The sequence below is a fragment of the Nerophis lumbriciformis genome, linkage group LG17 (genome assembly GCF_033978685.3).
Source record: "Nerophis lumbriciformis linkage group LG17, RoL_Nlum_v2.1, whole genome shotgun sequence".
NCBI classification, from domain to species: Eukaryota; Metazoa; Chordata; class Actinopteri; order Syngnathiformes; family Syngnathidae; genus Nerophis; species Nerophis lumbriciformis.
The window spans coordinates 8,915,001-8,939,011 of record NC_084564.2 but is presented as its reverse complement, the minus strand read 5'-3'; the positions used below and the strand labels follow the sequence as shown (position 1 = coordinate 8,939,011).

Genomic DNA, 24,011 nt, shown 5'->3' with positions numbered 1-24,011 from the left:
CGGGCCCTTTTGGATCCCCCACATTTTTAGTGGGATTAAAAAAAAAACTCTCATTGCTCAAAAAATAATAATACATTATTATTTATTATTAAAATGATACAATTAAAGTTTTCTTTTTTTATTGTATTTTTTTTTGGGGGGGGGGGTCTGTTTGTCAGTAGCTGGATTATGATTTCCCTATCAAATTAATAAATAAATATTATAAAAATAATGATAATAATACATTAAAATCAACGTTATGAATTATTGACCTATTTAAGACTCTAATTACTTCACATCAAATATTTCACGTCAAATTTATTTAGGAAAATATTGCATATTTTGTGTTTTTGCCATAAAAACATGGTTTTGACAAAAAGGGCAATGCATAAAACATAAAAAAAAAAAAACACCTAAATATAATTTTATCGACAGATAAACCTGAAGTTGACCTATTTGTAAACATTTTTATGAGTGAAACCTTTGACCAGACTTGAGGGGTGCACGTAAGGTTAAAAACATATCTGTATATTGTATTTCTAACTGTAATTCGTCAAGTGCCAGAACATTGGGTTTGTTTTGAAGTGGTTCTGCCCCACCATTAGGGACACCCCTCATGGCTAAGCATGCATCCTCAACATAATCATGAACACATCTCCATGGCTAGAGTGGCGCTTGCAGACATGTCAGTAGCACAGGTTCACCTTTGACCCCAGGCATGAATATCAATCAATGCATTCATTCATGACATCATTGGCTTTGTTGCGTTGGGATTGTGCAAGTACGAGTGGAAAAGTAAGCGCTCTAATTGCCTCCCAAATAGTCAATAATGGAGGACGATTGTAAGAAATATTTTCTAGCATTTCCACTCTCTTCACTGGAAGATAAAAAAGGCGAGCACATTATTAGGAACACTTAACTTTGTCACTTCTCCATGGTTGATACTCTCTTGTAATTGGCTCTTGTTTATTTCGCCATCTTTTGTTGCTAGGCAGATTTCATAGCTGCTCCATAAGCAAATGATAAGAATGATCACCTGAAAATAACAAAAATAAGATGACTCCTAACACAACGTTATCGTGCTTAGAAGTTTTAGGAATTACACAACAGACCCCGGCTCTGTATTGACTATAAAATACACATGGGGGAAAAGCAAAACAGCAACATTAAATGAAAATAATATAGAATTCTGAGAAAAACAGCGTACAGCTACAAGATAAAGTGGTCGTGTTGCAAGAGTAATATTACTTAATATCACTATAAGGTGCAACGTTACAAAAAGATAAAGTCGTAATAGCGTGAGAAAAAGTTGCAATGCTATGTAAATAAAGTTGTAATAATTGTATACATATATATGGAAAAGTCCTAATATTGCATCCATTCATTTTAAAACCGCTTGTTGCAAACATTTTTTTTACTAATACAAAAAAAGTCGTAATACAGTACGAATACGAAAATAAATTTGTAGCGTAACGGAAAAAAAAAAAGTCGTAACACAGTATTACAAAAGTAAAAAACGTTATGAAAAAAACGTTGAGAAAAAGTTGTGAAAGTTGAGCACAAAGACTGCAAGAAAAGTCCCATGAATAAGAAACATTTTTTATTATTACGAAAATAAAGTCGTACTTGTATGAGAAAAAGTCGCAATGTTACGTCAATAAAGTTGTAATATTTTTAATATTTGTATATATATATATATATGGAAAAGTCCTAATATTGCCTACATTTTGTATATTGTACAGCTTGTTGCAACAACAACAAAAATTGTACAGATACAAAAATGTATTTGTAGCATTACGGGAAAAAAAAGTCGGAACAAAGTATTACAAAAGTAGGAACGTTATGAAAAAGACTTTGAGAGAAAGTCGTGAAAGTTGAGCACAAAGACTGCAAGAAAAGTCCCAAGACTAACAGAACAATTTATGATTACAAAAATAAAGTCGTACTAGTATAAGAAAAAGTCGCAATGTTACATCAATAAAGTTATAATATTTGTAATATTTGTATACATATATATGGAAAAGTCATAATATTGCATCCATTTTTTTTTCATTTTCTACCGCTTGTTGCAAAAATAAAAAATTGCACCAACACGAAAATACATTTGTAGCGTTAAGGAAAAAAAAGTTGTAACACAGTATTAAAAAAGTAGAAACGTTATGAAAAAAACGTTGAGAGTAAGTCGTGAAAGTTGAGCACAAATACATCAAGAAAATTCCCAAGACTAAGAAAAATGTTGTATTATTACAAAAATAATACAAAAATACAAAAATAATGTCATAACACAGTATTACAAAAGTAGAAGCGTTATGGAAAAAACGTTGAGAGAAAGTCGTGAAAGTTAAGCTCGAAGACTGCAAGAAAAGTCCCAAAAATAAGAAAATAATTGTGTTATTATGTAAAGAAAGTTGTACTTGTATGAGAAAAAGTCGCAATGTTACGTCAATAAAGTTGTAATATTTGTATCAAATATACTGTATGTAAAAGTCCTAACATTGCATCCATTATTTTTTTTTTACCACTGGTTCCAAAAAAATAAATAAAAAATTGTACCAATACGAAAATGAATTTGTAGCGTTAGCGTTGTAGCACAAAGACTGCAAGAAAAGTCCCAAGACTAAGAGAAAAATTGTATTATTACAAAATAAAGTCGTAGTAGTATGAGAAAAAATTTGCAATGTTACGTCAACAGAGTTGTAATATTTGTATACATATATGTGTAAAAGTCCTAATATTGCATTCATTTATTTTGTACCGCTTGTTGCAACAACAACAACAAAAAAATTGTACGGATACGAAAATGTATTTGAAGCATTACGGGAAAAAAAAGTCGGAACAAAGTATTACAAAAGTGGAAACGTTATGAAAAATACGTTGAGAGAAAGTTGTGAAAGTTGAGCACAAAGATTGCAAGAAAAGTCCCAAGACTAAGAAAAATTGTATTATTACAAAATAAAGTCGTACTAGTATGAGAAAAAGTCGCAATGTTACGTCAATAAAGTTGTAATATTTGCATACAGTACATATACAGGTATATGGAAAAGTCCTAATATTGCATTCATGAATTTTTTACCGCTCGTTGCAAAAAATATATATATATTTTACAAATACGAAAATACATTTGTAGCGTTACGGGAAAAAAAAGTCATAACACAGTATTCATCAGTGGAAACGCTATATAAAAAACGTTGAAAGTTGGGAAAGTTGAGCACAAAGATTGCAATAAAAGTCCCAAGACTAAGAGAAAAATGTTATGATTACAAAAATAAAGTCGTAGTAGTATGAGAAAAAGTCGCAATGTTACGTTGATAGAGTTGTAATATTACGAAAATATGGATTGTAAGAAAAACAGTTATTACGATGTGAGAAAAAATGTAATATTGCAAGAAAAAGTGGGAGTACAGTATTACAAAAAGTAGAAACGTTAAAAAAAAAAAGTTGTAAAAAATTATAACGTTAGGAGAATGTCAACGTTTTGAGGTTTTGAGCAAAAAGATTGCGTGAAAAATATGTTTTCGGAAAACCCCCAAATACACCGCAAGAAAAAAACGTTACAATTCCGAAAATAAAATTGTAACATTTTGAGAAAAAAGTCAAAGTAGAAAAGTGATGTACAAATTTTTCTAAAATTCCAACGTTAAAAGAATCAAATTGCGATGTTTTTAGCATTAAAATTGTGAGAAATAATGTTTTTATATTGCAAGAACAGTCCAAAAATTGCAAGAAAAACATCATACTATTACGAAAATAAAGTTGCAATGTTACGAAAAATGTCGTAATACAGTATTACAAAAGTTATAAAAAATTACGATGTTAAGAGAATGTCAACACTTAGATTTTTTAGCACAAAGATTGTGTGAAAAAAAGGTATAAAAAAAACCCCCGCAAATATGCGAGAAAAAAATTGTACGATTACGAGCATTTGTAATGTTACGAAAAAGTAATACAGTATTAAAAAAGTAGAAACATTATGAAAAAATAAAAAAATTAAAAAAAATACAACAGAAAGAGAAAGTTGTTAAAGTTGAGCACAAAGATTGCAAGAAAAAAAGTTTTTAGATTGCAAGTCCCAAGAAAGAAGTAAAAAAAAAAAGTCGTAATAGCGTGAGAAAATGTCGCAATGTTACGTGAATAAAGTTGTAATATTACAAGAATATGGCTTGTGAAGAAAAAAAAGTTATTAGAATGTGAGAAAAATTTTGCAATATTACAAGAAAACTGTGAGAATACAATATTTAAAAAAAAGTAGAAACATTAAGAAAAAAAGTTGTCAAAAATTACAATAGGAGAATGTCAACGTTTTGATTTTTTTAGCACAAAGATTGTGTAGAAAAAAAGGTTTTCTAAAAAAAACAAATCTTGTAAAAAAACAAACAAACGATACTATTACGAAAATAAAGTTGTAACATTACAAAAAAAGTCATAATACAGTATTGCTGAAAGTAAAAACGTGATGTAAAAAAAGTCATAAAACAGTATTGCTAAAAGTAAAAACCTGATGTCAAAATTTTGGTCAAAACTAAATATGTCAAAAGAATGAAGTTGTGATGTTTTTAGCATAATCATTGCTAGAATTGTTTTTTTTTATTGCAAGAAAAGTCCAAAGATTGTAAGAAAAAAATTTGTACTATTACAAAATGAAGACATAAAGTTACTTGTCCAGGGTGTACCCCGCCTTCCGCCCATGTGCAGCTGAGATAGGCTCCAGCAACACCCGCGACCCCGAACTGGATGGATGGATGGTTACAAAAAAAGTCATAAAACAGTATTACAGAAGTAGAAACGTTATTTTAAAAAGTGTCAAATAATTACAATGCTGAGAATAAGTTGAGCACAAAGATTGCAAGAAAAAAGTTTTTAGATTGCAAGTCCTAAGACTAAGAAAAAAAGTCGTATTATAACGAAAATAAAGTCATAATAATATGAGAAAAAGTCGCAACATTACGAGAAAAAAGTTGAAATGTTACGAGAATATAAAATGCGCCAAAGAAGGTTATGAAAAAGTCACTTTTTTCATAAAAACATTTTTAGAATGTAAGGAAAGTCCCAAGACTAAGAAAAAAGTTGTATTGTTCCAAAAATAAAGTTGTAATAGCATGAGAAAAATTTGCAATATTACGAGAAAAAAGTTGTAATGTTATGAGAATAGATTGCGACAAAAAAGGTTAAGAAAAAGTCAACTTTGTAAGTCCTAAGTCTAAGAAAGAAGTCGTATTATTACGAAAATAAAGTCGGAATAGTATGAGAAAAAATCGCAACATTACGAAAAAAAAGTTGTAATGTTATGAGAACACAGATTGCAAAAAAAAGTTAAGAAAAAGTCAACTTTGTAAGCAAAGCCCTAAGCCTAAGAAATAAATCGTATTATTCCAAAAATAAAGTCGTAATAGTATGAGAAAAAGTCGCAACATTACGAAAAAAAAGTTGTAATGTTATGAGAACATTGCAAAAATTGCAAAAAAAAAAATGGTCAAGAAAAAGTCAACTTTGTAAGTCTTAAGCCTGAGAAAGAAGTCGTATTATTAAGAAAATAAAGTCGTAATAGTATGAGAATACTACGTGAAGTAGTTAGGCCCTCCTGTCTGTTCCTAATGCAGTGTCTCCAGCGTATCATTATAACTGACATTACGATGATGTTATATGATTATAGTTGACATTATTATGATGTTATATGATTATAGTTGACATTACGATGATGTTATATGATTATAGATGACATTACGATGATGTTATATGATTATAGATGACATTACGATGATGTTATATGATTATAGTTGACATTACGATGATGTTATATGATAATAGCTGACATTACGATGATGTTATATGATTATAGTTGACATTACGATGATGTTATATGATTATAGATGACATTACGATGATGTTATATGATTATAGTTGACATTACGATGATGTTATATGATTATAGTTGACATTACGATGATGTTATATGATAATAGCTGACATTACGATGATGTTATATGATTATAGTTGACATTACGATGATGTTATATGATTATAGTTGACATTACGATAATGTTATATGATTATAGTTGACATTACGATTATATGATTATAGTTGACATTACGATGATGTTATATGTTTATAATTGACATTACGATGATGTTATATGATTATAGTTGACATTACGATGATGTTATATGATAATAGCTGACATTACGATGATGTTATATGATTATAGTTGACATTACGATGATGTTATATGATTATAGTTGACATTACGATAATGTTATATGATTATAGTTGACATTACGATTATATGATTATAGTTGACATTACGATGATGTTATATGTTTATAATTGACATTACGATGATGTTATATGATTATAGTTGACATTACGATGATGTTATATGATTATAGTTGACATTACGATGATGTTATATGTTTATAATTGACATTACGATGATGTTATATGATTATAGTTGACATTACGATGATGTTATATGATTATAGTTGACATTACGATGATGTTAGATGATTATAGTTGACATTACGATGATGTTAGATGATTATAGTTGACATTACGATGATGTTATATGATTATAGTTGACATTACGATGATGTTGTATGTTTATAGTTGACATTACGATAATGTTATATGATTATAGTTGACATTACGATGATGTTATATGATAATAGTTGACATTACGATTATGTTATATGATAATAGTTGACATTACAGTGATGTTATATGATTATAGTTGACATTATTATGATGTTATATGATTATAGTTGACATTACGATGATGTTATATAATTATAGTTGACATTACGATGATGTTATATGATAATAGTTGACATTACGATTATGTTATATGATAATAGCTGACATTACGATGATGTTATATGATTATAGTTGACATTACAGTGATGTTATAAGATTATAGTTGACATTACGATGATGTTATATGATTATAGATGACATTACGATGATGTTATATGATTATAGTTGACAATACGATGATGTTACATGATTATAATTGACATTACGATGATGTTATATGATTATAGTTGACATTACGATAATGTTATATGATTATAGTTGACATTACGATGATGTTATATGATAATAGTTGACATTACGATTATGTTATATGATAATAGTTGACATTACAGTGATGTTATATGATTATAGTTGACATTATTATGATGTTATATGATTATAGTTGACATTACGATGATGTTATATAATTATAGTTGACATTACGATGATGTTATATGATAATAGTTGACATTACGATTATGTTATATGATAATAGCTGACATTACGATGATGTTATATGATTATAGTTGACATTACAGTGATGTTATAAGATTATAGTTGACATTACGATGATGTTATATGATTATGGTTGACATTACGATGATGTTATATGATTATAGTTGACATTACAATGATGTTATATGATTATAGTTGACATTACTATGATGTTATATGATTATAGTTGACATTACAATGATGTTATATGATTATAATTGACATTACGATGATGTTATATGATAATAGTTGACATTACGATTATGTTATATGATTATAGTTGACATTATTATGATGTTATATGATTATAGTTGACATTACGATGATGTTATATGATTATAGTTGACATTACGATGATGTTATGTGATTATAGTTGACATTACGATGATGTTATGTGATTATAGTTGACATTACGATGATGTTAGATGATTATAGTTGACACTACGATGATGTTAGATGATTATAGTTGACATTACGATGATGTTATATGATTATAGTTGACATTACGATGATGTTAGATGATTATAGTTGACATTACGATGATGTTATATGATTATAGTTGACATTATTATGATGTTATATGATTATAGTTGACATTACGATGATGTTATATGATTATAGTTGACATTATTATGATGTTATATGATTATAGTTGACATTACGATGATGTTATATGATTATAGTTGACATTATTATGATGTTATATGATTATAGTTGACATTACGATGATGTTAGATGATTATAGTTGACATTACGATGATGTTAGATGATTATAGTTGACATTACGATGATGTTATATGATTATAGTTGACATTACGATGATGTTAGATGATTATAGTTGACATTACGATGATGTTATATGATTATAGTTGACATTACGATGATGTTAGATGATTATAGTTGACATTACGATGATGTTATATGATTATAGTTGACATTACGATGATGTTAGATGATTATAGTTGACATTACGATGATGTTATATGATTATAGTTGACATTACGATGATGTTATATGATTATAGTTGACATTACGATGATGTTAAATGATTATAGTTGACATTACGATTATATGATTATAGTTGACATTACAATGTTATATGATTATAGTTGACATTACGATTATATGATTATAGTTGACATTACGATGATGTTATATGATTATAATTGACATTACGATGATGTTATATGATTATAGTTGACATTGCGATGATGTTATATGATTATAGTTGACCTTACGATGATGTTATATGATTATAGTTGACATTACGATGATGTTATATGATTATAGTTGACATTACGATGATGTTATATGATTATAGTTGACATTACGATGATGTTATATGATTATAGTTGACATTACTATGATGTTATATGATTATAGTTGACATTACGATGATGTTATATGATTATAGTTGACATTACGATGATGTTATATGATTATAGTTGACATTACGATGATGTTATATGATTATAGTTGACATTATTATGATGTTATATGATTATAGTTGACATTACGATGATGTTATATGATTATAGTTGAAATTATTATGATGTTATATGATTATAGTTGACATTACGATGATGTTATATGATTATAGTTGACATTATTATGATGTTATATGATTATAGTTGACATTACGATGATGTTATATGATTATAGTTGACATTACGATGATGTTATATGATTATAGTTGACATTATTATGATGTTATATGATTATAGTTGACATTACGATGATGTTATATGATTATAGTTGACATTACGATGATGTTATGTGATTATAGTTGACATTACGATGATGTTATATGATTATAGTTGACATTACGATGATGTTAGATGATTATAGTTGACATTACGATGATGTTAGATGATTATAGTTGACATTACGATGATGTTATATGATTATAGTTGACATTACGATGATGTTAGATGATTATAGTTGACATTACGATGATGTTATATGATTATAGTTGACATTATTATGATGTTATATGATTATAGTTGACATTACGATGATGTTATATGATTATAGTTGACATTATTATGATGTTATATGATTATAGTTGACATTACGATGATGTTATATGATTATAGTTGACATTATTATGATGTTATATGATTATAGTTGACATTACGATGATGTTAGATGATTATAGTTGACATTACGATGATGTTAGATGATTATAGTTGACATTACGATGATGTTATATGATTATAGTTGACATTACGATGATGTTAGATGATTATAGTTGACATTACGATGATGTTATATGATTATAGTTGACATTACGATGATGTTAGATGATTATAGTTGACATTACGATGATGTTATATGATTATAGTTGACATTACGATGATGTTAGATGATTATAGTTGACATTACGATGATGTTATATGATTATAGTTGACATTACGATGATGTTATATGATTATAGTTGACATTACGATGATGTTAAATGATTATAGTTGACATTACGATTATATGATTATAGTTGACATTACAATGTTATATGATTATAGTTGACATTACGATTATATGATTATAGTTGACATTACGATGATGTTATATGATTATAATTGACATTACGATGATGTTATATGATTATAGTTGACATTGCGATGATGTTATATGATTATAGTTGACCTTACGATGATGTTATATGATTATAGTTGACATTACGATGATGTTATATGATTATAGTTGACATTACGATGATGTTATATGATTATAGTTGACATTACGATGATGTTATATGATTATAGTTGACATTACTATGATGTTATATGATTATAGTTGACATTACGATGATATATGATTATAGTTGACATTACGATGATGTTTTATGATTATAGTTGACATTATTATGTTATATGATTATAGTTGACATTACGATGATGTTATATGATTATAGTTGACATTACGATGATGTTATATGATTATAGTTGACATTACGATGATGTTATGTGATTATAGTTGACATTACGATGATGTTATATGATTATAGTTGACATTACGATGATGTTAGATGATTATAGTTGACATTACGATGATGTTATATGATTATAGTTGACATTACGATGATGTTATATGATTATAGTTGACATTACGATGATGTTAGATGATTATAGTTGACATTACGATGATGTTATATGATTATAGTTGACATTACGATGATGTTATATGATTATAGTTGACATTACGATGATGTTAAATGATTATAGTTGACATTACGATTATATGATTATAGTTGACATTACAATGTTATATGATTATAGTTGACATTACGATTATATGATTATAGTTGACATTACGATGATGTTATATGATTATAATTGACATTACGATGATGTTATATGATTATAGTTGACATTGCGATGATGTTATATGATTATAGTTGACCTTACGATGATGTTATATGATTATAGTTGACATTACGATGATGTTATATGATTATAGTTGACATTACGATGATGTTATATGATTATAGTTGACATTACGATGATGTTATATGATTATAGTTGACATTACTATGATGTTATATGATTATAGTTGACATTACGATGATATATGATTATAGTTGACATTACGATGATGTTTTATGATTATAGTTGACATTATTATGATGTTATATGATTATAGTTGACATTACGATGATGTTATATAATTATAGTTGACATTACGATTATGTTATATGATAATAGCTGACATTACAATGATGTTATATGATTATAGTTGACATTACGATGATGTTATGTGATTATAGTTGACATTACAGTGATGTTATATGATTATAGTTGACATTACGAGGATGTTATATGATTATAGTTGACATTATTATGATGTTATATGATTATAGTTGACATTACGATGATGCTATATGATTATAGTTGACATTACGAGGATGTTATATGATTATAGTTGACATTATGAGGATGTTATATGATTATAATTGACATTACTATGATGTCATTCGTGTCTTCTCAGGGCTCCAACGTCACCCAGGAGGTGAAGTCGCCACACTTCCTTCCCAGAATTTTGCTTTCACTGCTCGCCGACCCGCATTCTTTCTCGCCAGCCGTCCAACATGGGGTCCAGCCTGACGTGTGCCGGTGCGCTGTGGGCACTGTTGTCGCTGCTGTGCGCCGCCGCCTCCTGCGTGGGCTTCTTCATGCCCTATTGGCTGATGGGCGCGCAGATGGACAAGCCGGTGTCCTTCGGCACCTTCCGCCGGTGCTCCTATCCGGTGCGGGACGAGGAGCGGCAGACCACGGTGATGCTGGAGCAGTGCGGCCGCTACGCCTCTTTCGGCGCCATCCCCAGCGTGGAGTGGCGGATCTGCACGGTGGTGACGGGCGCCGGCTGCGGCCTCCTCCTGTTGGTGGCGCTCACCGCTCTCATGGGGTGCTGCATCTCTGACCTCATCTCGCGCACTATCGGCCGCGTGGCGGGAGCCATCCAGTTTATCGGAGGTGAGTGTACATGCAACTTTTTTTGAAATTTTTACTTCAGTCATGGTTTGGAGGGCATGAGAAAGTGGAAAGGAATCAAACATACGACACAACCAATGTTGTAACAGCAGGAAGGGTCAAAACGCTGAGTCAGCATTAATAGTGCTGACAAGTCGATTGTAAACACTTGTTGTGACGCACAAACACGGTAGTGTTTGACACCTCTTAAACTGTATTGGGAGGTTGCCTACAGCCGCAGCTGTTCCTGCCGGTGCTTTTTCGATTATACTGTACTAAAACCACAAGAATAAAGTGTTTTTTTACATATGATATCTGTGTATAACTGAGCCGTATTGTGTACGCTCTATATATTTGTGTATGTATATTTATATACATATATACACTATATATATTATATATACATTTATGTTTTTATATTATATAAATATATACATGTATGGTATATATGTTATATAATAAATATACATACATACATATGTTGTATATATATGTTATATACATATGTATACATACTGTATATTTATATATATACACATACATATATACGTATAAATATACATATATACACATACATATACAGTCGTGGTCAAACGTTTACATACACTTGTAAAGAACATAATGTCATGGCTGTCTTGAGTTTCCAATAATTTCTACAACTCTTATTTTGTTGTGATAGAGTGATTGGAGCACATACTTGTTGCTCACAAAAAACATTCATGAAGTTTGCTGCTTTTATGAGTATATTATGGGTCTACTGAAAATGTGAGCAAATGTGCTGGATCAAAAGTATACATACAGCAATGTTAATATTTGCTTACATGTCCCTTGGCAAGTTTTACTGCAATAAGGCGCTTTTGGTAGCCATCCACAAGCTTCTGCTTGAATTTTTGGCCACTCCTCTTGACAAAATTGGTGCAGTTCAGCTAAATGTGTTGCTTTTCTGATATGGACTTGTTTCTTCAGCATTGTCCACATGTTTAAGTCAGGACTTTGGGAAGGCCATTCTGAAACCTTCATTCTAGCCTGATTTAGCCATTCCTTTACCACTTTTGACGTGTGTTTGGGGTCATTGTCCTGTTGGAACACCCAACTGCGCCCAAGACCCAACTGATGATTTTAGCTTGTCCTGAAGAATTTGGAGGTAATCCTCCTTTTTCATTGTCCCATTTACTCTCTGTAAAGCACCAGTTCCATTGGCAGCAAAACAGGCCCAGAGCATAATACTACCACCACCATGCTTGACGGTAGGTATGGTGTTCCTGGGATTAAAGGCCTCAACATTTCTCCTCCAAACATATTGCTGGGTATTGTGGCCAAACAGCTTAATTTTTGTTTCATCTGACATCACATAGACAAAGATAAGACCTTCTGGAGGAAAGTTCTGTGGTCGGATGAAACAAAAAGTGAGCTGTTTGGCTAATCCCAGTTTATTGCAATGAAACTTGCTAAGGGACATGTAACCAAATATTGTATGTATACTTTTGACCCAGCACATTTGCTCACATTTTCAGTAGACCCATAATAAATTCATAAAAGAAGCAAACTTCATGAATGTTTTTTGTGACCAACAAATATGTGCTCCAATCACTCTATCACAACAAAATAAGAGTTGTAGAAATGATTGGAAACTCAAGACAGCCGTGACATGATCTTCTTTACAAGTGTATGTACACTTTTGACCACGACTCTATATACATATATACGTATATACATATATTTATATATATATATACACAAATATACGCATCAATATACATATAGACATATATATACACATATACATACATATACATATACATATATATATACATATGTACCGTATTTTTTGGACTATAAGTCGCAGTTTTTTTCATAGTTTATGAAAGTTGCATAATGTTTTTTTCCTTCTTTATTATGCATTTTTGGCAGGTGCGACTTATACTCCGGTGCGACTTATACTCCGAAAAATACGGTACATATATACATATATACGTATATATTTACATATACATATCATCATCATCAGCGGTCACTCGAACGAGTATGACGATCCTCCTGGTAGGGGTGTATCCCTTTATGGAGGATGCCTGTGCGTGACTTTGTTTAACGTGGGGAGACTGGTGCACAGACAGTCACCACACGATCCTTGACAGAAATCGGGTCAGGGTCCAGTGGCATGGAGTCCAAGACGACTGGGGACCCTTTTCTGCTGCAGCCTTCTTCCGCCGTCGTGGTAGTTCTTAAATCTACCGTCTTATGCCTGCTCCGCTGTTGAGGTCTTCACCGTATCCCTGGCTAGGGTGCAGTCAGGTACTAGGCCTTTGCCAAGGGCCACCTGGGGTAACAGTAGTAAAGGGGTTAACCTCCTAGTGCCCCAAGACCCCATAGAGGAGCCTCCACTGCCGGATGCACTTTAACGTCATGCCCAGGACACATATATACATATATACATGTACACACACACATATATATATATATATGTATATGTATATGTATATACATACATATAAATATCACTTCCTGTATTTTCCGACCATTTTCCACGTTCTCTCGTATTTGTAGCAGACCTTTGGCGAGCGTTCAGATATTTTGTTGTGACTTCAAGTGCTGCGGTGGGACTCACATGACTGGCATCTTTGGACAGGAAGTCCACGCCGGTACTTTGCGGCGGTCTCGTCCAGACCAGACTGCATCTCTGCAGCTTTAAAAAGCGTCTTTTTTTGGCAATTTGATCCGAGTGTGTGTGTGTGTGTGTGTGTGTGTGTGTGTGTGTAACTTCTGTTTACCATCTGCCCCGTGCACGTGTGGGCCGGCGGCTCCCGGGTGCCGGGCCTGCAGTGGGAACCGTGAAGACTTCGTGGCCTAGTTTAAGACGCCGCAGCCCTCTCATTAAGTGGGCGACGCTCGCTGGCATTCTGCGGCTCGCCGCGCCGCTATCCGCCATCGCCATCCCGCCGCTCGGCTGCGAGAGTGACAGGTTGCAGACAGTTTTGACGGAGCCTGCTGGGCTTTTTTTTTTTTTTTCTTTTTTTTTACCCCGCTGTAGGAGAAAGTGCGAGGAGGACCTGTGCGTCCCACTCCTGGTGTTAACGATGTGGAGGAGGACGAAGGTGAAGGCCTCAAATGTGCACTTTTATGTAAGCAAGTCGCTATTTTAGGATAGGGGATTAAAGGAAGATGTCTTTCCGTGCAAATGTTCCCACTTCTAGTCATGCTTGGCAGTGGAGCAAAGCCGGGTAATGGTGGGGGGGGCTACCATCTTTTTGAAGGCGGCCTGGTTAGAGACGTCTCACAAGGGCTAATTGGATGTGACACAATTGGGAAAGTGGCCCGGCTGCACTCTGTTGTTGACAGTCTGCTGATAGGTTGTGTTTGTCCATATGCTAATGAGGACCTCGTTTGGATTCAAAGAGTCCATCGTCTTAGGGCTCGGCGGGAAAACCATAACAATAACGAAATCCACGTGTTCGATAAAAAAAAAAAATGTTTTCTTTGTCGTGGGAAGAAAACGGAGGTTTGGAAGCAAGGTTGGTTGCACGAACGCGGGAAGTGATCTCATGGACACACACCTGTTGTTGTTGACTTTGGACTAGCGACTGCACAGACATCAAGGCCGCGGAACAGAGACACACTACGGGCTTACACACACACATGCAACCACAAAAATATACGCCACACATACACACCCCACCCCCCCAACCCAACGCCCTCGACGCAAATACCATAGGGGTGATGAATGGATGGTCAGCGCCTGAGAGCTGCGGCCTACCATCATGACCTCGCACTCCCTTCCCTCTGTTGCTAGATATCTCGAGATGTACGTTGTAATATGTATATGTGCTTTTTTCCCACTCCAGACTGGGCCCCCTTAGGAGCCCAGTCTAGATTGTAGTTTTTTCATACTTGCCAACCCTCCCGTATTTTCCGGGAGACTCCCGAAATTCAGCGCCTCTCCCGAAAACCTCCCGGGACAAATATTCTCCCGAAAATCTCCCGATTTTCAGCCGGAGCTGGAAGCCACGCCCCCTCCAGCTTCATGCAGACTTGAGTGAAGACAGCCTTTTTTCATGACGGGAGGACAACAGGGTGACAAGAACTAAATCATCCAGACTAGATTGTATTATTATGTTTATCTTACCTAAAAATAAATATATTTATTAATTAAAAAAAACAACTAAATAAATTGTTACTATATTTTGCTGAAAACATCAAAATTAATTGTATTTTTATTTGTATTTTTTCGTGACTCCTTATTACATCCAGCCATAGAATTATACATTAAAATAAACATATTTGAAATAATTGATTTTAAATTATTATAATTCATTTAAAATGACCATATTTAATTATTAAAATAATTGCTTGTTTATCAACAACTTTAGCATTTTATTCATTACATTTTGAAACTATCAGAACCCAAGTTATGTTATATTCCTTAATATTTATTTATGCAAGTTTGAAGTATCAATTATCTAAACACAGTTTGTTTGCATATTTTCAAGATGTAGATATATATATATATATATATATATATATATATATATATATATATATATATATATATATATATATATATATATATATATATATATGTATGAAATACTTGACTTGGTGAATTCTAGCTGTCAATATACTCCTCCCCTCTTAACCACGCCCCCCAACCACGCCCGCCCCACCCCCGACCACGCCCCCACCCCCCACCTCCCGAAATGGGAAGTCTCAAGGTTGGCAAGTATGAGTTTTTTACTCATCCTTCCCCAGCGTTTTACCTTTTTCCCATCTTTTACGGGGCGCCTTGTGGCGACCCATCAGCGTTCCTGTTCTGTAACCCTGTACACTGTTTGTTTTGACTAATCTTCAACGGGTTTGTGCTGAAAACAAAGTTTCGTTGTACTTGTGCAATGACAATAAAGACCTATCTATCTATCTGATCAGTGGGAGGGACACGCTAGCAGCCAATCAGGTGACAGTATCAACTTTCAAGTTTGCTTGTCTGGCGCTTGATTCTCTGCATGGAGAAAGTCAAAATGAAGAAATTGTGGATAAAAGAGGAAAAGACACCTGGAAAGGTTTAGTCAGACCAGTGTGGTTGCTCGTTTCCACTAAGACCTTAGCTCACCCTTTAGAGCACAGCTGTAACTTGCTGCCGCTAAACCTGCAGAAATTAGCTCTTCTCAGTTTTCTCGAGGTTTACATTTTCACACTTTGCACTATTTGCTTACACTTTATGATGCATTTCTTACATATTCCTTAGCTTATTTTCAAGTGTTAAATGTGATTTTAATATTTTGTTTACATTGTTTGTTTTCCATGCTTGTGTTGACATTTCCTCTCTGCCTTGAAAGCTGAGGGATTATAATCAGAGGAAGATTACATAGGATATTTGTAAAACATATATAGATGTATACAAATAAAATAATGAATTATAAATACTATACATATTAGTACTAAAAAAATATTAAAATGAAACATAAAATTTAAAAAAATTAACACACTACATAAATAAATATAATAATATAATAATAAAAACATAATTAAAACATATATATTATACATACTGTATATGAGTGAAAAATTACCAAATATAATAATATTATGATAAAAACATATTAGAATTTAAAAAAGTTATACCATATATATATATATATATATATACATATATATATATATATATATATATATATATATATATATATAAACATAATATAATTTTAAAAAGTTATACCATACATATATATGAATGAAAAATTACCAAATATAAAAAAAATATATTCATAATATAATATAATAAAAACATAATATAATAAAAATATATATACCATATATATGAATGGAAAATTACCAAATGTAATACATACATTTAATAATAACATTATATAATAATAAAAACATAATATAAAAAAATATATATATATTATACATATATATGAATATATGAATGACAAATGACCAACTATAATAATAATATAATATAATGATAAAAACATAATATAATTTTTTTTTAAACATACACATATATGAATGAAAAATTTACAAATATAATAAAATATAATAATAATATAATATAATAATAAAAACATAATATAATTAAAAAAATATATACAATACATATATATGAATGACAAATTAACAAATATACATAGATATAATAATAATATAATATAATAATAAAAACATAATATAATCATAATAATAATAATAAAATAATAATAATAATAATAATAAATAAATAAGAATGTTTACATTCAATATATTGTTCTCCTTATTTTCCATAAAATATCAATAATTATGGCTTTTGACCAATAAAAAACACTAATGTAGCGATACAGTTCTCAGTCTTGTGGCCTAGCCCTCGCTTGTGTTGTTGTTTACATCTCAGGCTTCTTTTCCCGTGTTGGTTTTGCTCGACAGAAGGGCGAGCCAAACCTTCTCCAAATGACTGTGAAATACTTTCAAAAGATTCCTGACTTGGATTTGGTTGTTAGGGATTTAGTTAACTCCCCCTCCCCCACACTCTGAATCCTTTCTTCCCTGCAGAGACTCGCTGCAAGCAAGGAGAAGACTTTAAAAAGAAAAAAGTCTTCATACGTTTAAAGCGCACACAGCGTCCAGATGACGGAAATTTTACTGACAACTTCTCTTCGTGTATTTTTCTTGCTTATAAAAAATGGATTCTGTTTGGAAAAAGAGTCGCCATTTCCAGACTTGCCTGCTCTTCCACAGCCTGTGTCCTCGTGCTCTTTGTGCATTTCTTCAAACATCAGTAGAAGAGGACACAAAATAGAACACTCGCGACTTGTCATTTTTTTCTCGTGCATTTTAGCACCAGGTCTGCTTTTTTTCCGTTTTTCGGCAGGTTTTGACTCTGCCCTCAAAGTCAGAATCAATAAAATGATGTCCGCAAGTTATACTCCTCTTGCTTGGTTCGTTCCATTTTGAGTGTAGACGGGCGTATTTTACTCATATTCCATTTAGTTGTGTTGCTAAAACCTGCAATGTTGCTGCCTTGCCTTAGTGGGGATCGAAACCGAAAGTTAAGTCTTTTGGAAGTGACCTCAGCAGGCTGATGAAGGCCCGCCCACATTTTGGAGCTAAAAGTGGGCGTTCAAAAATGTGCTGAAACTCGTTGAAAAAAAAAAGCTAAAATGACTACTGAGAGGTGAATTTGGTCTGAAGACATACATTAGATGATGTCACAGGCCACATCACATGATGTGGCAGGCTACATTAAATGGTCTGATGATGTGGCGAGCCACAATAAATGATGTAGCAAGTCACGTTAATTAAAAGACACAGAATGATGTGGCAGGCCAAATAAATGGTCCTGTGGGCCAAATGAAACATTGTGGCAGACAACATTAAATGATGTCGCGGGCCACTTTACATGATGTGGTGGGCCACATTAAATGATAATGTAAAGAGCCATGTTGAATGGTGTGGCGGGCCACATAAATGAAATAATGTGACAGACAATACTGACGTGGCAGGCCACATTAAATGATGTGATGATGTGGCGAGCCACGTAAAGTAATGTGGCGGACAACATTACATGTGGCGGGCCACATTAAATGATGTGATGACATAGCGAGCCACGGAAAATAACATGGAAAAACACATAAAATGCTGTGGCAGGCCACATAAATGACGTGGTGCCCCAAATGAAAATGTGGCCGACGACATGGCGGGCCACCCAAAATGATGTGGCAGGCCACTTTAAATGATGCGATGATGTGATGACATGGCAAGCCATGTTAAACAATGTGGCTGGCCACGTTTAATGATGTGGCGAGCCACATAAACTAACATGGCGGAGTACATAACATGGCGTGACAGGCCACATAAATGATATGGCGGGCCACACTACATGACGTGGCGGGCCACATTGAATGATGTGATGGGCCATGATGTGGCAGACAACATTAAACAATGTGGCAGGCCACATTAAATGACGTGGCGAGCCACATAAACTAACATGACGGAATACATAAAATGGCGTGGCGGGCCACAAAAATGATGTGGCAGACATCATTAAATGAAGTGGCGAGCCACATTAAATGATTTGATGATGTGGAAGGCCACATAAACTAACATGGCGTGGCGGGCCACATTAAATGATGTGATGTTGTGGCGGGCAACATAAACTAATAAGGCGGAATACATTAAACGGCTCCGCGGGCCAAATGAATGGTGTGGCGGGCCAAATGAAATAACGTGGGGGCCAACATTAAATGACGCAGCGGGCCACCTTAAATGATGTGGCGGGCCAATTACATGATGTAACGATGTGGTGGGCCACCTGAAATGATGTAGCAGGCCACAATAAATTATGTGATGATATGGCGAACCACGTTAAATGATGTAGTGGGCCACATAAAAAATTGGGCAAACATGAAATGATGTAGCAGGCCACAATAAATGATGTGATGATATGATGAACCACTGTAAATTATGTGGTGGACCACGTAAAATAATGTGTCAAACGTGAAATGATGCCACAATAAATGATGTGATATGGCAAACCACATTAACATAAACAATAATGTGGCAAACGTGAAATGATGTGGCAGGCCACAATAATGATGTAATGATATGGCGAACCACGTTAAATGATGTGGTGGGCCACGTAAAATAATGTGGCAAACGTGAAATGGTGAAGCAGGCCAGAATAAATGATGTGATGATATGACGAAACACGTTAAATGATTTGGTGGGCCACATAAAATAAAGAGGCAAACGTGAAATGATGTGGCAGGCCACAATAATGATTTGATGATATGGCGAACCACGTTAAATGATGTGGTGGGCCACATAAAATAATGTGTCAAACGTGAAATTATGTGGCAGGCCACAATAAATGATGTGATGATATGGCGAACCGCATTAAATGATGTGGTGGGCCACATAAAATAAGGTGGCAAACGTGAAATGATGTGGCAGGCTACAATAAATGATGTGATGATATGGCGAACCGCATTAAATGATGTGGTGGGCCACATAAAATAATGTGGCAAACGTGAAATGATGTGGCAGGCCACAATAAATGATGTGATGACATGGCGAACCACGTTAAATGATGTGGTGGGCCACGTAAAACAATGTGGCAAACGTGAAATGATTTGGCAGACCACAATAAATGATTTGATGATATGGCGAATCACGTTAAATGATGTGGTGGGCCACATAAATAAGGCGGACAACATTAAATGATGTAGCAGGCCACATTAAATGATGTGGCGGGCCAAGTCCGCGTTTGAAATGTGTACTTTGGCATGGCAGAGCTGGTGTTAAAAGCCAAGATAGTGGAGGCCTGCAGCAAGTGTGACACTAAAGAAGCAGTTTGAGGCTCTCATTGAGACCAACAGATGTTTCTTCTGAAAACATCCACACTTTTATTGCTTTTTGGCAGGCCTGGTTTTGCATTCAAGAATTCAATCAAAGCTTCGCTCTCCTTATCTGCACCGCAACGTAATAACTCCTTCTTCAATCATGCTTTGGCTGCTGATGTGGACGCAAGCCAAGCAGCTATGAAGAAGAAGTAGAAAGATGAAGAAGGAGAAGTGTGAATTATATTTATATAGCGCTTTTCTCTAGTGACTCAAAGCGCTTTACGTAGTGAAACCCAATATCTAAGTCACATTTAAACCAGTGTGGGTGGCACTTGCCCAAGGACACAATGGCCGTGACTAGGATGGCGGAAGCGGGGATCGAACCTGCAACCCTCAAGTTGCTGGCACAGCCGCTGTACCAACCGAGCTACGTCGCCCCAGAAGAAGAAGAAGAAGAAGAAGGAGAAGGAGAAGGAAAATAAGGAGAAGAAGAAGAACAAGAAGGAGAAGGAGAAGAAGGAGGAGAAGAAGAGGAAGATGAAGATGAAGGAGAAAGAGAAGGAGAAGAAAAAGGAGAAGAAGAAGAAGAAGAAGGAGAAGAAGATAAAGAGGAAGATGAAGAAGAATGAGAAGAAGAAGTATAATAAGGAGAAAGAGGAGGAGAAGAAGGAAAATAAGATAAAGATAAGAAGAAGAAGGAGAGGAAGGAGAAGAGGAGGAAGGAGAAGAAAAAGAAAGAGAAGGAGAAGAAGAAGAATAAGAAGAGGAATAAGAAGAAGAAGAAGAAGAGGAAGAAGATGAAGTAGAAGGTGAAAAAGAAAAAGAAGGAGAAGAAGAAGGGGGAGAAGAAGAAGGGGGAGAAGAAGATGAAGGAGAAAGAGAAAAAGGAGGAGAAGAAGAAGGAGAAGAAGAGGAAGAAGAAAGAGAAGTAGATGGAGAAGAAGGAGGAGAAGAAGAACAAGAAGAAGGAGAAGAAGATAAAGAGGAAGATGAAGAAGAATGAGAAGAAGAAGTAGAATAAGGAGAAAAAGGAGGAGAAGAAGAAGTAAAAGAAGAAGGAGAAGAAAGAGAAGAAGATAAAGATAATGATGAAGAAGAAGAAGAGGAAGATAAAGATGAAGGAGAAGGAGGAGAAGAAGAAGAAGGAAAAGAAAAAGAAGATGAAGAAGGAGAAGAAGAAGAAGAAGAAGAAGGAGAGGAAGAAGAAGGAGAAGAAGTAGAAGAAGAAGAAGGAGAGGAAGAAGGAGAAGAAGAAAAGGAAAGAGAAGGAGAAGAAGAAGAAGAGAAATAATAATAAGAAGAAGAAGAAAATGAAGGAGAAGGTGAAAAAGAAGAAGAATGGATGTGAAGACAATGGAAAGTCACCATCAGTGTAGTGACGTTCCAAAGAAAGTTCCTCCAAAGGTCATGCAGATGAAAAAAGGTTTAAGGTGTCAATGAAAGTGTTGTTGGAATGAAACTGGAAAGTCAAACAGACAACCCAGCAGACACAAGACATTGATACAACGTTGATTACACCTGCTTCAAAACTGACTTTGAAACAACGTTGCAAAAATAGTTGTGTTTGGAGAATTGAGAACATTGATGTCAAATGTTGGATCCTCGTTGTTGGTTGGGAAATGACCAAATTTCAATGGTCAAATCAACGTCACAACCCAACATTGATTAAACGTCAAAAAGCATGTTGTTTCAGCGTTATATTTGTGTTGTAGAATATTGGTTGGGAAATGTCCAAATATCAATGGTCAAATCAACTTCACAACCTGACATTGATTAAACGTTGTATCTGTGTTGTAGAAATGACCAAAATTCAATGGTCAAATCAACGTCACAACCCAACATTGATTAAACATCAAATATAATGTTGTTTCAACGTTGTATTTGCGTTGTAGAATATTGGTTGGGAAATGACCAAAATTCAATGATCAAATCAACATCACAACCTGACATTGATTAAGCGTTGTATCTGTGTTGTAGAAATGACCAAAATTCAATGGTCAAATCAACGTCACAACCCAACATTGATTAAACGTCAAAAATAATGTTGTTTCAACGTTGTATTTGCGTTGTAGAATATTGGTTAGGAAATGACCAAAATTCAATGGTCAAATCAATGTCACAACCTGACATTGATTAAACGTTGTATCTGTGTTGTAGAATATGACCAAAATTCAATGGTCAAATCAACGTCAGAACCCAAAATTGATTAAACGTTGTATTTGTGTTGTAGAATATTGGTTGGGAAATGACCAAAATTCAATGGTCAAATCAATGTCACAACCTGACATTGATTGTATCTGTGTTGTAGAATATGACCAAAATTCAATGGTCAAATCAACGTCACAACCTGACATTGAATAAACGTTGTCAAAAGGTATGCTGTTTCAATGTTGTATTTGTGTTGTAGAATATTGGTTGGGAAATGACCAAAATTCAATGGTCAAATCAATGTCACAACCTGACATTGATTGTATCTGTGTTGTAGAATATGACCAAAATTCAATGGTCAAATCAACGTCACAACCCAACATTGATTAAACGTTGACTAAAAGCATGTTGTTTCAACGTTGTATTTGTGTTGTAGAATATTGGTTGGGAAATGACCAAAATTCAATGGTCAAATCAATGTCACAACCTGACATTGATTAAACGTTGTATCTGTGTTGTAGAATATTGGTTGGGAAATGACCAAAATTCAATGGTCAAATCAACGTCACAACCTGACATTGATTAAACGTCAAAAAGAATGTTGTTTCAACGTTTTATTTGCGTTGTAGAATATTGGTTGGGAAATGACCAAAATTCAATGGTTAAATCAACGTCAGAACCCAACATTGATTAAACGTCAAAAAGAATGTTGTTTCAACGTTTTATTTGCGTTGTAGAATATTGGTTGGGAAATGACCAAAATTCAATGGTTAAATCAACGTCAGAACCCAACATTGATTAAACGTTGACTAAAAGCATGTTGTT

General features: G+C 33.7%; 2 protein-coding genes across 3 annotated transcripts in view; one reads left to right on the top strand and one right to left on the bottom strand.

Annotated features, from left to right (window-relative positions):
- Window positions 1-24,011, bottom strand: part of cog6 (component of oligomeric golgi complex 6) — a 231,261-nt gene that overhangs the window by 61,835 nt on the left and 145,415 nt on the right. The window lies entirely within an intron of this gene.
- Window positions 1-24,011, top strand: part of LOC133614437 (LHFPL tetraspan subfamily member 6 protein) — a 154,336-nt gene that overhangs the window by 2,610 nt on the left and 127,715 nt on the right. Inside the window, exon 2 of the mRNA XM_061972387.2 lies at window positions 11,249-11,733. Within this exon, the coding sequence (XP_061828371.1) occupies window positions 11,349-11,733 (385 nt within the window). The 5' untranslated portion in view covers window positions 11,249-11,348. The remainder of the gene's footprint in view (window positions 1-11,248; window positions 11,734-24,011) is intronic.